Source organism: Vanessa tameamea, chromosome 26 (genome assembly GCF_037043105.1).
Source record: "Vanessa tameamea isolate UH-Manoa-2023 chromosome 26, ilVanTame1 primary haplotype, whole genome shotgun sequence".
Classification (NCBI taxonomy): domain Eukaryota; kingdom Metazoa; phylum Arthropoda; class Insecta; order Lepidoptera; family Nymphalidae; genus Vanessa; species Vanessa tameamea.
This window is the reverse complement of record NC_087334.1, coordinates 8,080,579-8,097,220: the sequence shown is the minus strand read 5'-3', so window position 1 is coordinate 8,097,220 and position 16,642 is coordinate 8,080,579. Positions and strand designations below refer to the sequence as shown.

The following is a 16,642-nucleotide window of genomic DNA, read 5'->3' as shown; positions in this document are numbered from 1 at the left end:
GATATTAGTTCCAGAGATTTCCCTTTAAAATTTTTAAGTTAGTACTATTTATTAATTCTCTTCATTTTTTATTGAATTTATTTTGTTGTATGTCATTAACGTGATCAATTATATTAACTAACTTGTTGATTATAATATTTACTGCTTTATTTTTGAAACGAAATGTAATTAATCTCTAATATTTTAGTATTATAAAATTATTTTAGTAAAAAGATATATGTGGATTGTACCTAAAAATGCATGCTGTGGCCGTCTTAAAAAGTCGCACACTTTACATTAAGTATGAATATGTTTTTATGTATAACTTTTGTAAGTGTAGTGACTGCTGATGGTCCTTAATAAATAAATAAGTAAAATATGATAGTATAAGTGAATACATATATATAAACTCAACATAGTATAGTCAGAGTATATATGAAACGAGACCGGAAACAGTCTAATATTATTGAAATGAAATTTTAACAACTAGAACACTGATTAAAAAAACTAGTCTCCTTGGAATATTATTATATTTGTTTGTTAATAAACTTCAGGTGCCTAAATATTTAATTCCACGTTTTAAATTTTATAAATGATGAACGTCCACACAAACGTTCATTTATTAATATTTTTTTGCCCCATTTGTCACTGGAGGCCGTTGTAACATTTGGACCTTTTAGCAGTAGTGAAATCAGCTTCATTATCAGTATAACATCTCGCCTTATTGCTTCCACTGGTGACAGGAGGGCTGGTTCGTTTTTTGGACAGAGGATCGGAATTGCGAGTCAACGGTGAAATGTTGCTAGCCTTCTGGCCACCATTCCACGCGTTCGTGATTTATACAGTAACTATTTAATTTACATTTGTATATATTTAAGGAGTTAATATTAATAATTCTGATGTAATCTTTTACATGTAATGAATATATTTTACAATAAACAGAAGCATAAATACCATTAACAATGTCGCTAATAAAAAAAATGGCGAATTTCCATACAAAAATTCATATTCAATTTCACCCTCTTTGGTGAAAAATTTTCAAAAATACTAAAAAAAACGCCTTTTACTCATAAGCAAAAACCTAACGACCGAATATATATTTGTAACATCTGAATATAAAACTATTTTTAATTTATAGTTTTATCACATCTTTAAACCCCTTAGAAGAACATTTTTGAAAAAACCCTTCTTAGTACTTCTCTACATTCTATAAAGGAATCCCATGCAAAATTTCATTCTGTTAGACCCACTGGTAAATACCACCTAGTCATCACATGTTCTATCTCCAAGCAATAATATTGTTGTCTCCCAGCTTAAAGGGTGAGTGAGCCAGTGTTACTACGGGCATAAGGGACAAAACATCTTAGTTCCAAGGCGGGGTGTGGTAGTTCCCATTGGTGTCATAAGGCATTGTTTGTTATGCCAATGTCCATGAGCAATGGGGACTTCTTATGTAAGTAATACCGATATATATAATTTTCATATCCCTCGCTCTGAACAAAAGCGTCTTAAGTTCAACGCGCTTTTAAAATAAACAATATTATCATTCAACGTTATAATTCTATTTCATTCTCGCAATAATCACCTTTAGGTTTATATAAATAGATATCACATTGCCATGATAATCTCTATCAGTAGTGATGTAACGGTGAATAATTTTTGGTTTCTGAACTTCTATGATAAAGTTATCTAAAGTTAAGCATGCGAAATGTATACCTAATTGAAAGTGTTTCTTGTTAGCAACATAGGGATATTAGGTATTTATAACTCACAGAATGATCGTCTTATTTGGACGGTCTCTTAGGGTCTCTGAGACGTGTTACGTAAGGTATAGCTGTGAATGTTCTATTTATCTTTTCAAGGAGAGTGCTTGGAGCTTCGTCCACCACTTTTTTTTAAATTGTATATAGTAACAGCCTGTAAAGTTCCCACTACTTGGCTCCTCTCTGGCTTTGAGGAGAAGTTTGGGAGCATATTTCACCACGCTGCTCCAATACGGGTGGATTCACATGTGGCAGAATTTCGTTGAAATTAGACACATGCAGGTTGCATGCATTTCTCGCATTGTTTTCTTTCACTGCGGAGCATGAAATGAAAATTTAATGGTGCTTACCTGGGTTTGAACCCACAATCATCGGTTAAGATGTACGCGTTCTAACCAAAATAAAAATCAAAATATACCTACTCATTATATTTATTAAAGTAGGCTTTTAGAAGCACTTTTGAATCGTCACTGGAACATCACGGCTCTTTTTTTAATACACCTATATTAAAAAATATGGTTCAGTGGTTTAGCCGTCAAAGAACAGCAGACAGACAGACAAAAAAACAGATAGTCAGAGCTACTTTTGCATTTATAATATTAATATAGATAATTACAAAACAAACAATAGTACAACAATACTATTATACGATATAAGTTAAGTAAGTTTTATTATTTGGACTTAAACCCTTACGTAGAAAGACTATACAGTCATGGTTTATGATACTAATGATCTATTAACGAGGAGCTTAAAGATTAAGATACATAATTAACTAATAGGATTACTTCCCAAACTGAACAACCATCGGAAAAAATATTTGTTTTATAATAACAAAAATGTACATAAGAGATGATTTACAAAAACAGTTGTAAAGTCTTATCGATAAACAAACAAGGACACAAATCCGCTCTGGAGGGAGTTCAGGTGCACGACCAACAGTTTTACGTACTGTACGATGGAAGGGCGTCTAAGCACTATCAACTCTTACACTCAGGTATCCTGCATTCAGCCATCCAGCCCTGAGAATCCATCGACCCTATTTTCAGTAGCCTGATTCTGTTATTGAACTTAGAACCTCGGCATATGCAACCTTATAAACTAACCACACGAATACATTGGTATATACTTCATTAACTTGGTGGTGGTATTAGCTCGTCCGCTTACCAAATGATAAAAAAAAAATACTTCATGTCTATGTAGTACTGAAGTTTTTTTTTATCGATCAGGCAAACGGACGAACAATTGTGCCACATGGTAAATGGTCCACCCATGGGGATTGGCGCTGTAAGAAATATTAATAATTCTTTCCATCCCCACCAACCTTGGGTATTAAGATGTCATGTCCGTTGTGCCTGTAGTTACACTGATGCACTCGCACTTCAAACTGAAAAAATATTATAAGTCGTTGTGATACCTACCCAGACGGGCTTGCACAAAGCCCTACCACCCAGATAATAACAGGAGGTATGAATTGAGAACAAAGCCTAAACATCATTTAGTTGAAGATAGAGATTAAAAAACAATTTAAGTTTTATTGCTATAAACAATAGTTAATTCCAGTAATGACCGCTTTACCATAACAAAAGAGGTTACGAGCAATATTTTTTTATATATAACAATAAAGATTAGCTTCCTCAGGTAAGATCATTGTAACGAATGAGCCTTAATATCTGAAGTTTACAAGAATAATAATTACGTACGTGACTTCAGGCACATCTCTCAAAAGCAAGCTATATGGACAAATAGTAGAGCACAGTCCACGTCTATGGTGTCGTATCAACTGGTACGTATATTGAATGTGACTAAGGGGAACGTTGAATATATCTTTAAATGGAAAAATAACTTGGGGCGTATTCCACTACGCTGCTTCAAAGTGGGTAAGTAGAAACACATGTGGTAGATCACATAATCATTTACACTGCCAAGCATCCTACTGCCTACATCCTAATCGAAGCTGCAAAAAGCCTGAGCGCTTAATGTTGGTGGCGCCTCACCAAGTCTTGAGCGACAATACTAAGTTCTGCTGTTTGGCGGTATCAATGTAATTGGAATATTTGATGAATGGGTATGCACAAAGCCCTAACACCAACTAAGCTCACTCGATATTATATCGTACATAATATTAAAACCTAGATGTTTGTAACAGAAATACTGCTATAATTTTTTATAATTCTTTCATGATTTTAAAAGCTGGTCGAATTTAAGATTTAATAAATAACCAAACACATAGTTATTATATATTATGACAATATTTTTGTAACTATGAACGTAATATAATTCTACGATCGACCTCCGGCTTTACCGCTATCTTTAATAAATAATATATACATTTTATTACAAAACTACATTTTACAAGAAAAACTTCTTCTAATAAAGTAAATTGTCAAGGTCATGAGTTACTGCATTTGACGTTTCAAAGTATATGAGTATGAAAGTATAAAAGGACTGATTGATACTGGACGTACGCGTTGTAAGTTATTAGAAACAGCCTGGCAAAGGCACATTAAACTATAACAATTTGCGTATTAGAAGTCTGATGTCAACTGGAACCCAGAGATATCGGAAATCATCTATTTTATTTTTATTTCTAATATATTGGCGGACTAGGAAAAGGTATCGTGATGATAGGCCCGGCGCCATCGAGCTTGAGAACTAAGAAGTTATGCTCCATGTACCAGATATTATACTGAATCACTCACCCTTCAAACCAGAAATCATCAGTACTAAATAGGATAGAACAAAATAATGGTAGGTGATATCTAATCCAAGCATGCAGGTAGCCCTACCCTACCAAGTAAATGATATATCAAGTACTTTTTTTCATCCATAGAGATTTCATTTACTTATTGATAGTTAAGGCAAAAACTTGCCAACAATATATATGTTTAAAATCTATATAATCGTATAAAATTGGTACCGATCTGCGCTCAAAATGTCAGAACTAATAAAATTCTATCACAAAGAAAATAAACATACTAATAATTTTAATGATAATTCGAGAATATTTAATAAGATAATTAGTTCTATGTCCGTTTGTTGTAATATATATTATTTATGTGTTAAATAAGTTGAATAATCAATACGTCCGAGAAAATATTATATCGATAGAAAATTCGTTTTGTGATTAACATCACTATTGAATTTTAAAATTTTCTTTCTAGGATACTATTGCTAGGTATATCCGTTCTTTTCGTTGTATATAATTCTAATTTTAAACTCGAAGATTACATGTTGTTCGGTTTTATTATTGGTATAGATAATTCGAATTTCAAACGCTGATTGGTCAATAGATGGCGCTGCATCTATAAAAGCGTGAGAAGAACGCGCAGGAATGCATTTGCCATCCAGACGTGGTGGTATATCGACGTCTTCAAAGTATTTTAGTATAAGTTAATTGATAGACTGATAAAAATATTAGTGATTTTTTTAACCCCGCGAAAATGGGGACCTCTAGTATAAGTTTTAGCATTTTTAGTGTTATATTACTGCTAACAGTTTTGTGGACCCCAGCTCACTCCAACGGTAAGTTTCTCCCTTTGTTTATATTTATAAAAAACGATTAACAATACTTTTTTTTTTTAAACATTTACGCTTAATACCTAAAGTTATCGGCACTTATTATTTCTCTTTGATATAACAACTATACTTTTTGTAAGTTTATAATATCTTTGGCATAGTAAAATAAATTACATATTTTCGGTATGAATAAGTTTAAAAAAGAACGCCCAATATAAAACATGAACATCGCTTAATATTATAAATTCATATATGAAGAACATTCCTTCTTTAGATATGATGGGTTGTCTGTACTGTTATAAATTGCCAGCCTCTTTCAAACTTTGTCATACTTGTGCTTCGAATTAATTAGTTCTAAGTACTAAGCATTTTCTGATAGTGCAAAAAAGTAGAAAATAATCAGAAGCCAAAAAAATCTTACCTGCCTTAGGGAAGCGTTAGTTTACTCGTAAAAATCTGAAATTTATCGCTCAGCTGTCATTTGATGCATATAACTAAATAAAATGGCTTTTGAAACTATTTTACAAAAATATATAAAATATTCTATTGTTAATATTAGTTAAAACCTTCGTGAGTTTATCAACTTGTGTAAAAATTAACATTTATTCAAATAATTATTTATTACTTTCGAATCGTTATTTAACAAGATAAATTTCAAGTTACTATCAGAAAGTATATTCTACATAGAGCCAGCAAGACGTTCAGTTAACATAAATAGTTTTTTTTTTAATCAGGAATAATTTAAAATTACTTTTTAAAGGTTTTTAAAAGTTATGCCAAAGAGAAAAATCCAAAACTTTCCAGAGCTGGTTATATACATATCTGGTAGGTTTTATTCTATCACATGCAGGTTTCCTCACGATGTTTATAGGAAATGGAATATAGACACAAATTCATCAAATAAAACATAAGATTTTAGTGCATGTTCGAACCACTAGGCCAAGATGGTGCTCATAAAATATGTAACCAGATGTGTTTATAACGAAACAGACTGACACCGGATCTTAATCTAACTTATATAAGAATACGAAGAACTATTATAACTTGAGCGTCACTATCGCAATGGTTTACGGGCCTGGGGCTATTGTCGTTCCCACTCTAGGAGCTTAAAGCTTAATCGGAGATGAAAATAAGTATAAAATGGGGCATATTATAGAAAAAAATGATAGCAATTCCCCATTTATAAGTAACAACTTGTTTTTTCTAAAATATATATATATAAAGATGGCAAAGATGAACTATCTCATCTTGTCTGTCTCTTCTTTTACTTTCTCTGTCCACCATTTTTCCTGTCGAGCTTTAATGTGATCATAGAATCAGGACTGATAGCGTTTAGAGGAAGTTGACAAGAGTCTCCATCCAAATAATAAATCCATATTATACTGCGAACACGAGAGATCTTTGATATTATTTTACCTTTAAGTTTATGAGTTATTCTTGGTCGAGGTTATCGTGAACGATAAATATAACACAATAATAATTACGTAGATATAGAGTTCTTAGGTCAATTGTTCTTGTAAATATTTGTACCCGTAGCAAGATCCTGCTTACAATCTTAAATGTATTATTCTTAAATCTAGGTACCCGATACGGGTCAGTGGTTAGAACTTACGGGTCGCGGGTTCATTATGAATCATTTCATGGTCGTCGATGAAAAGTATCGTTGGGAAAACTGTTGGATAAAATCTACTACATTTGTAGCACTTCATATTCCACGTGATGGAACATGAAGTTTTATTATCGAATTCGGTTTAGTCTCAAAAAACTTAGTTTTAGTTATTCAATTTTTTTTTGTATAAATTTTAAGTAACATTCTGTATTGTTCCACTGCAAGGCTAAGGCCTCCTCCTTTTGAGGCGAAGGATGAAAAAGGTAAATTTACTCTGCAAATAAATATTATTATGACAAATATCTGAATACATTTACTATAATTTTAATATTTATACATGCCTAGTAAATACACTATATACATAAACTAACAAGCTATTGTTATTATTTATACGAATAAATAACATTGAAGTGTATTTTTGTAATATAAGTCTTTTACATGATATTCAAAACAAAAAATCAAATCCAAATTTGTAAAATTTTGTCTCTGTCCTAAATGGCTAAACCGATTTTGACGAAATATTCCCTGATAGATAGATAATATTTTAAAGTGTAACCTAAGTTACTTTCAGTTTCGAAAAATAATTAGGATTCTACATGACCAAATAAAACAAAGAAAATATTATGTTTGACAGACCAAACAGTTGAGTTTAATAATGATAGTTTAATAGTCTAATTTATAAGTGCTTAAGTTACATCCATTATTAATTAACAAAGATTAATATAACTAAGTGAAATTAAACGGTACATTATTTGGACCAGCCATCAACTGAGATTCGCAGACACTGAACCATAAAGGCACCGAAAATTTCATACAATACTTAAAATATGAATGTTTTTTTTATTTAAAGGAAAAGTCCGTTATAAAAGCGCTCAAGGTACCTAAAACGATAACGATATCTGAGGTCAGAGCTATGGTTTATCTCGTATTGCCAATTAGGTATGTGAAATTATCATCTCATTGGTAACAATAATATTACTTCAAATGGAAAATATGTATTTTAATCATATTTTATTTTATTGATAATGATTTATCATTTATAACAATAATGGATATATTTATCATGTGCGGTATAAACTGAGATAGACCAGTAGATTACACTGGATTTTAAAGGAAGATTGTAGGTCCGAACCCTTGACTATTTCTCTGATGTGAACTGCTTAAAATTCGTCATCTTGTTAAACGATGATAAAAAACCTATGCCATACCATATATAAGGGCAGTATGAGATGAAATCTTCTCCATTACAATGGGAGCTTTAACCCAAAAATTTGCCATGTAAAGGATGATCAACCCATTTTAGTTACTAATAAAAAGTCGTAGGTGATCAAAAACCTTTCCTATCAAGGAAAATAATTTGATGATTGGACCACGCTGTTCCATCAAAGACAATGGATTGTTAAACGATGCCAAACTATAAACACAAATTGACACACAAGAAAAGCGGATTTGAACCAGAAACCTTCAAATAAGATTCAGCTGTTCCCAAACAATCTGATCTCTATATTTGAATTTCGTATATCGTTAAATGATATCAAATTTACATTTGTATAAAATTCGGAATGATCTCAAAACTTTGACCTTGAACGAGCCAAGTTCATTACACAAATGTCTGATTAGAATATTAAAGAATCGCCTTGACAGTGAATACATTCGCAATATTTGATAACACAGACGCGCTGTCACCTCTGACCGACTTATCGTGGATGTCTTTGTAATAAACTCATTGTATATCGAATTACACAAAACAAGATAAATTATACTTTAAAATATATAATTAGTGAGTGTTTTGTGCATTAATATTAACTGGCATGCGCCTCAATGGTTGATATTCAAATTTTCTTGATTTTTTTGGAACAAAGTTCTTTACGCGGTTTATTGGCAGAAATCGTCACGTAAGGAAAGAGCGTTATCCAGGGAACCTTTCTCTTTCTCAAACATTACATTAGCAGCCTGTAAATTGTAAATTTCCCACTGCTGAGCTAAGGCCTCCTCTCCCTTTGAGGAGAAGCTTTGGAGCCTATTCGACCACGCTGCTCCAATGCGGTTGAGTGGAATACACAATGGCGTTGTAAGAAACATTTACATCACCAATGCGCCACCAAATTTGGGAACCAAGATGTTACGTCCCTTGTGCCTGTAGTTACACTGGCTTACTCACCCTTCGAACCGGAACACAACAATACTGAGCACTGCTATTTGGCGGTAGAATATCTGATGAGTGGGTGGTACCTACCCAGACTAGCTTTCACAAAGCCCTACCCGCAAGTAAATATACATATCTCGTTTTTTTTTTTATGGGATATGTCGTAGGACTGGAAAATGGGCCACGTGGTTATTATTTGTACAATATTTTCAATTTTCTATAGCATTTTATGCTGAGAACAAAATGTAGTTTGAACCCTGGACCTCAATATTAAGCTAAGTCACACAGTATGGGCAATTAATATATTATATGAAAATAATAGTTATGTCGTGTGTTCAATTTTTCCCACGTCCGATAATGTCGAGCGACGGACGAGAGCGCGTATGTCAGTTAATTTGTCAATGATCTAATCTACTAAACGGATGCATCCGTACACGATTGCTTGTAAATAAAACTATATTAAGTATGTAATTTCATAAAAAAATAAATGACTGTAATTTAATGACTTTCGTAGTAATGTATTAAGAACATTTGTAGCTGTTTCGTACTTCCTTACTTATAAAAATATTATAAAAAAAATTGTAGGTATGGATGTTTGTTATCCTTTCACGTAAAAACTACTGAATGGATTTTGATGAAACTTTTTAATAATATAGCTTATACATCAGAATAAAACATGGGCTATAATTTGTAAGGATTTTGTGAATAATACCTGACAACCAGCCCCTAAAGCACGAGCGATGCTGAGGACGAAAACTAGCCTTACATATTTTGATCCAGCCAAAATAATGATAATAATATTTTTATTTGAAGTGCATCATAGATTTTTGGGTTGGGTTTGGGTGATGAGCCGTAGATCTCGTAGCTAGATTACTTTGCAACCTGTAAGGAGAAACAGTTTGCCTCCAAAGTTCACGCCTATCAACATTAAATCAAATCAAAATATACTTTATTCAAGTAGGCTTTTACAAGCACTTTTGAATCGTCATTTAACAAACTATTTAAAGTAAAGCTACCACAGGAATGTAGATTCTACCGAGAGGAACCGGCAAGAAACTCAGTAGTTTTTTTCATCATCTAAAAATACAATCATGTTAGTTAAATACAATTGTATTAGATACGGAACGTGTTTTCTAAATCAATTATGTTGACAAATATACTACTTTGTACAAAAGATGAATTGAATTTTTAACATATTAAAAAAAAAGCAATCAAATAAAATCTTTTATTTGCGTGACATATGCATTTTTAGTAATATTTCGGTATCAGTAATGTTGATCTTACACTGTTTTAGCACTAATACAATTAATATTTTTAATATACTTAGATTTATATTTAGAATCATAAACGACATCTGTGGAATTTTTTAATTATATTTACATTACAAAATATATATTTTTTTTTTTGTCAAAGCACATTTACTTATATTGGGAAGCTTTAAATACTGTACTTAACTTTATAAGTATTTATTACTCATGCAACGGTTATAAGCGTTCTTTAAAAGTAGAAATATTTTAAAAGTAATTAAGTTATTTTTAATGCCTAAATGAAAAAAATACTAAACAAATATACATAAAAGTTTAACGTATTAAAGTTATTAAGTTATAAGGTATAGCTTTGCAGTATAACCCGCTTTAAGTCTGACGTGCCAAGCGTAAATTTTATGTTGATTATATAGTTTCCTTCGTAAAAATCTTAAGTCTTAAAATTAGTATTGAAATACAATCTTGGTGTAGTCGAGTCCTATGTTCTTGATTTATAAAATTATAGTCGATAAAATCGAGAGGGGCCCGAATACAACGATAAAGACAATCGGGACCCCTACAATTTAAATAAATTGGGTAATCAGACCTCAATGTTGTACTGAGGGATCACGTGATAAACATATGCGATGCATTTGGACTTTTTTTGCTAGATCTATAATATTAGAAGCAGAGATACGACCTTACATGATATATAATCTAACACTCAATATCAACTGGTTTTCGATTTGGAAAATAATTTTCCTGAATAAAAAAAAAATCTTGTTAGATATAATACTGGAAGATGTTGTTACTGAAAATGTTTCAAAAAAAACACTTGTTTTGTTTTTATTTTTTCAAATGGTAAACATAACGCAACGATTAATAAATTAGTGGTATGGTTTTGTGCAAGCTCGTCTGGGTGGGTACCATCTACTCATCAGATATTTGCACCTTCAAACAATTTGATTTGTATAGTAGTAAGTGAGCCTACCGGCACAAGGGACGTAACATCTCTGTTCCCAAGTTTAGTGATGTATTGGCGAAGTTGGAAATTGTTATTTTCTACAAAACCAATGTCTATAGGTGGTAGTGACCACTTACCATCAGCGAGCAAAATTGCTATCCCCTATATCTTAAATACAAAAAGTACTTGGAATTGAACACAGGACCTCAAGTATCAAATACTAGGTACTAGATCAATAAGGCAATAGAAATAAATATTATGCCACATATGAACGAAAATGTAAATATATAGAGTTAATCTTTCACAAATACAATCTGAACTTTGGCCCGTTTATAAACATTAGAAGATTATGATGATTCATATTTTCATATAGCTCTAAATGATCCGGGCGTGTTTGAATACTATGTTGTAAGATTCCTAATGTACCTTGAACCTTTAGAGTAAATATTTACATAAGATATTATTTATTATTCTAATTAATATTGAATAAAGTATTTTATTTATATCAAGTAAATACTATTACTTAAACTTTAGACTATCTTACTCAAATAGATTTTCTTTAAAATTTAAAGTAAATCATCATTGCTATAATAAAAATTCGCAGATAATTTTAACTTTGCCGATTCATAAATTCAAATTATTTGTTATATAAAAGAAACGTTAATAAATAAAGCGTATTATTCAACACGAGATTATATAGATGGCTACTTGTATTTAACTAATATAACTTTGTATTTTAAGTATCGGAAAGACCAAATACGGAGTTTGTTACTTAATCTCATCGCAGGTTTTATTTCTAACTAAGTTCATATACATCATCCTTTGGGTTCAAACATACCGAATTTCATGAAATTCTATTTTTATATACAGGATTTTGACCGTGTAAGCGTAACTGACAGACAGTTACTCTCTCATTAAAAATATTAATATGGATTTCCACTTCACGGATTTAAGAAAAATAGGACCCCCCCCCCCCCAAAAAAAATTAGCTTGTATTATATTTTTGTTATTATAGCGTAAATAATTTAATTATATAATAATCATTAGTATAAGTTAACACTGTATCATTACATAATTAATAGAGATGAAACGGATATCCGGTAACTTTCCGGTATCCGGCCTATCCGGCCGCCATAATACTATCCGGCCGAATACCGGATAGCTACTATTCGAATACCGGATAGACACCCGGCCGAATAAAAAACAACTGGATAAAAGAAACATATTTTGAGTAATTCTTTAGTTAGTCTTAGTGTCACTTAACTTAAATATATAGTTTTAGTTGTAAATTTTTAATCACACAATAGTAAATTAATGTAATACGAAGAAAATTTATGAATTAGTACTCATACTGCACTAAGGGCAAATTATGGTGAATAAATACTAATTTCTCTGCATTGAGAGGTAGCAGGCGGTTGCGTTTCTCTTCATAAATAAGGCCAGCTTCAGAAAAAAGTCTTTCGGTATACACCTTCCTGCAAGGTGCAGAGAGGTAGATTTTGGCAAACTTTGTTAAATTTGGATATTGTTTGGTATTAGCTACCCACAAAGAATAAGAGTCCCATTGGCGATCGGCTACGTTTCGGATATCCGGCGGCCGTATACCCGGCTATCCGGTATCCGGCCAAACTGCTATCCGTTTCATCTCTAATAATTAACTCCTTTATTATTTATTTATATAAAAATTATCTCGTTAACGATTGTACTTTAATCTTGTTTATTTATTTTAATTAGCATATCTTTGTTTGTTTCAGGTCAATGTAATTTGTCCTGCCAAGGGTGTAAGTAAATAGGGAAGACATTATTATATACTTACATAAACCTTAATTATATATTTTTTATCATTTTATAATGTAGTAGTTACGATTTAATTTTATTTGCTTTATTTATTGCTTGATTGACAAGTAATTACTCATAAATTTTAGTTACATTAGTTAAACAAACAAAAATTTTATTGTGAAGTAGAAGAAAATTTGAAGTTTAATACTTTACTTTACTAAGTATCGTCCCTATGTTTACCTTCACGAGTTGAATAATAAATATAAATCAAGCACACGAAAATGTAAAAGTGCTCGCTTGGTCTGAACCTCGGTTAAGATTCACGTCTTTTTACCAATGGGTCGACTAAAAAATCTATTTAACGTATCAAATAAATATTTAGATAAAAACAATTTCTCAAATACATCTCAATTCCACAGCGTCATCAGCGGCAACTTTTCTAAATGGACACAAATACACTTACGGAGTTGAAGGATCGGTCTCGGTTTATCTGACCGGAGCAGAAAAACAGGAGACGAGCGTGAAGATCTTCGGTCAGGTGTCGGTTACGGCTGCTGGTAACTGTGTTCTGTCTTTGAAGGTCAATTCGTTGGTGATATCTGGACCTGATGGAAAGGTATTAATACACATACTTTTAGTAATCACGAGATAACCATAAAATAATGATATTTAGCCATTACAGACATTTTAAATAATAATATTAAGACCAAATAAGAAAACTTAAGATATAATTGTAATAATGTATTTTAATAGAAAAAAGATCCAATTTTATAAATATTCAGGGTAAGAGAAGACTTAAATACAGCTGCTAATTTTGTAATTAATAATTTTGTTATGGCTGAATATGTAATAACAAAATTAATTGATTTTTAAAAGTTTTTGAAATTTATATTGAACAAAGTATATTTTGATCTGATTTTAAGATACCTAGCCAAAATCAGCTTTTTTTTAACGTCACCTGTAAGAGTCAAATCTTACAAATTAATTTCAGTGTAACTCTTCCAATCGATTGAGATCTTTAACTTACTTTCTCTCGTGATAAACAACAAAACTAAATTGTTAATTAATTTACAGAAATACTCAGCCCCGAAAGGCATCGATAAGCCTGTACGATTCAGCCTTCAAGATGGCCGAGTTGGACCTGAGATCTGCGCTGAACAGGATGATTCGCGCGCATCTCTTAACATAAAGAGAGCCATTATTTCCATGCTGCAAACGGAACAAAAGCCTTCTACTCAGGTATGGATGGATAACGATATTTGACGAAATGTTAATTATTGCACAGTTTCGTTTTAGTTCATGCAATCCAAACACAATTAGATTTGGATATTATCTGTGTAATTAGCATAGCCTTTTTAAATTATAATAATCTTGTTTTCAAAGGAAATAAATTCATTTTTATTATTATGAAGCATTGGATATACTCAAGAGTATATAAGAAAATACTCGAAATATCCGCAAAACACGTTCGAGAATTTTAAGAAATTTAGATGCAAAATTGACCTTACTAATTATAGCATTTTAAGGACACGTGTATCAAAATAGGATATCACTGTTACTTCAGTACGCAATATTTCACGAATGGAATACAAAGATTTCCAGTTCTTAGAGAATACCACCACGGACCACTACTGTACATCATGAATATTTATACACAAAACCATATGTTTTCAGTAATCATTGTTTTATTTTTCTTTAGACTGATGTCTTCGGCTCATGTCCTACTGAAGTCTCAGCATCGCAAGAAGGGTCGGCGTTATTAGTCCACAGGAGTCGCGACCTCAGCAGATGTGCCCACCGAGAACAGACGAAGAATGAATTGATTACCGCTGTCTACAATCCTAACGCTGTAAGCATAACCAACTGAAATATAGTATTAGTACCTGTTAATACTCAGCTGGACAAAGGTTTCGCTTATCTAACATATGTCGAGAACATAGAGTAAATAGAACCTCGAAAAATATTATTATTATTAGTAGCTTTATTAATTTATTTTATTTTAATGAGACGAAAACGATCCTGACTTAACTCTCATAACATCACACTGCTTTTTGGTCGGTTGTGTAAAAAGAACAATTAATAGCCCCTACCCGAACTTAAACCAGCAATTCTCATAAGATTTTCTATTCTATTAGAACATGTTAAGAGCATTGATATTTTTTACAGCAAATCAAGAGCACACAGCTTCTGCAGTCCATTCTAAACATTGAATCTAAAGTCAACAATGGAGTACCAGAAAAGATCTCCGCGGTCGAACAGTACTTATACAAACCCTTCTCTATTGGAGAGAACGGTGCCAGGGCTGAAGTTAACACCAAGCTTACTCTTACCGGAACTGCCCAGGGAGCTGCTGAAGGTAACCTCATCATTTACCACTTTTCCATTATCACTTTATATTTTAGAATAGTGAGTCGAGTAACTAAATTGTGATAAAAAACTTGGATGATGATAATCCAATATAAGACATATTGGATTATTATTTCAAATGTTGTCCACACTATTTGAGATAGCAACGATTTAGTCTCCTGAACATTGTAATTTATTTCACCGATGCCGATAGCACAAATGCTTATTAATAAAAAAGATTTATATCTATAACTTATTGTACAGCCTTTTGAAAAGTTACCTTATGTATAGGCAACTGCCCCGTGAGCCGCAGCATCATCTTCGAGAACCCACACGAGTCTGAAGCGAGTCACAGCAACTACGAAAATGTTTTCAAAGCCATCAAAGAGACTTGCAAAACTCTTACCAACGAAGCCAGCTTCAAATCTGCCGGTACCTTCGCCCAGCTCGTCAGGGTGAGTAATAATATTTTCGGAACAATTTACTTTCCTTTTGAATTAACTTATTCCACCATTTTGTTCCAATTTACCAATTTGGACATGTTGGTAGATTTTTGTGTGACACATGCAAATTTCCTTACAAAGTTATTCTTCACCACGTCTTCTTTATAAAAATTAAACGCATGAATTAAGGATTAGCTTGATTTTACTACTGGCCATCTCAGACCTAATGTTGCTCCGGTGATATTTATGGTTTATATATTTGCATTTAATTATCATTCAATTAAATCACACTTTTTACAATTTAATATTATGTCATTGTACTCTGGTGTTGGTTGTGTAATTTTTAACGTCATTGTCTTTTTCTCTAGATTTTCCGCACCGCCAACAAAGAGGACTTGATGAAAGCATTCGGACAAATCAAAGGAAATAGCTTGGAGAAGTAATTGTCTATTATTCAATATTATTATTTAACTTGCATTTAAATTAAAAAAAAAACAATAGATTCTATCAAAGAAACAGCAGTACCATTTGACAATTCAAAAGTGTTTCAATCTGTGATTGAATGAGATTATTTTTGAATTTAACGAAAAGACAAACATTAACATTAACCCTAAAACTTTTACTTATTTTTTGAACTTATTTGTTATTCAGGCGCGTTTTCCTCGATGGACTCCTTCGTGCAGGTACAGGCCACAGCATCGAAGCCTCTATCCAAATCCTTAAGAGCAAGGAGCTGACTCCTCTTGAAGAGAAAGTTGTGTTCTTATCTTTGGGCAACGCCAGACACGTCACAAGCGAAGCTATTAAGGCTGCTGCTGTAAGTATAATATTATTATTGATATAATTGGCAGAT

At 32.1% G+C, this 16,642-nt stretch overlaps 1 protein-coding gene across 1 annotated transcript in view; it reads left to right on the top strand.

Moving 5' to 3' along the window:
• Positions 1 to 5,071: 5,071 nt before the first annotated feature.
• Positions 5,072 to 16,642, top strand: part of Apolpp (apolipophorin) — a 32,363-nt gene continuing 20,792 nt past the window's right edge. The window contains exons 1-9 of the mRNA XM_026637261.2: positions 5,072 to 5,264; positions 12,976 to 13,002; positions 13,420 to 13,616; positions 14,075 to 14,239; positions 14,700 to 14,849; positions 15,167 to 15,356; positions 15,638 to 15,801; positions 16,158 to 16,228; positions 16,441 to 16,606. Of these exons, the coding sequence (XP_026493046.2) occupies positions 5,183 to 5,264; positions 12,976 to 13,002; positions 13,420 to 13,616; positions 14,075 to 14,239; positions 14,700 to 14,849; positions 15,167 to 15,356; positions 15,638 to 15,801; positions 16,158 to 16,228; positions 16,441 to 16,606 (1,212 nt within the window). The 5' untranslated portion in view covers positions 5,072 to 5,182. The remainder of the gene's footprint in view (positions 5,265 to 12,975; positions 13,003 to 13,419; positions 13,617 to 14,074; positions 14,240 to 14,699; positions 14,850 to 15,166; positions 15,357 to 15,637; positions 15,802 to 16,157; positions 16,229 to 16,440; positions 16,607 to 16,642) is intronic.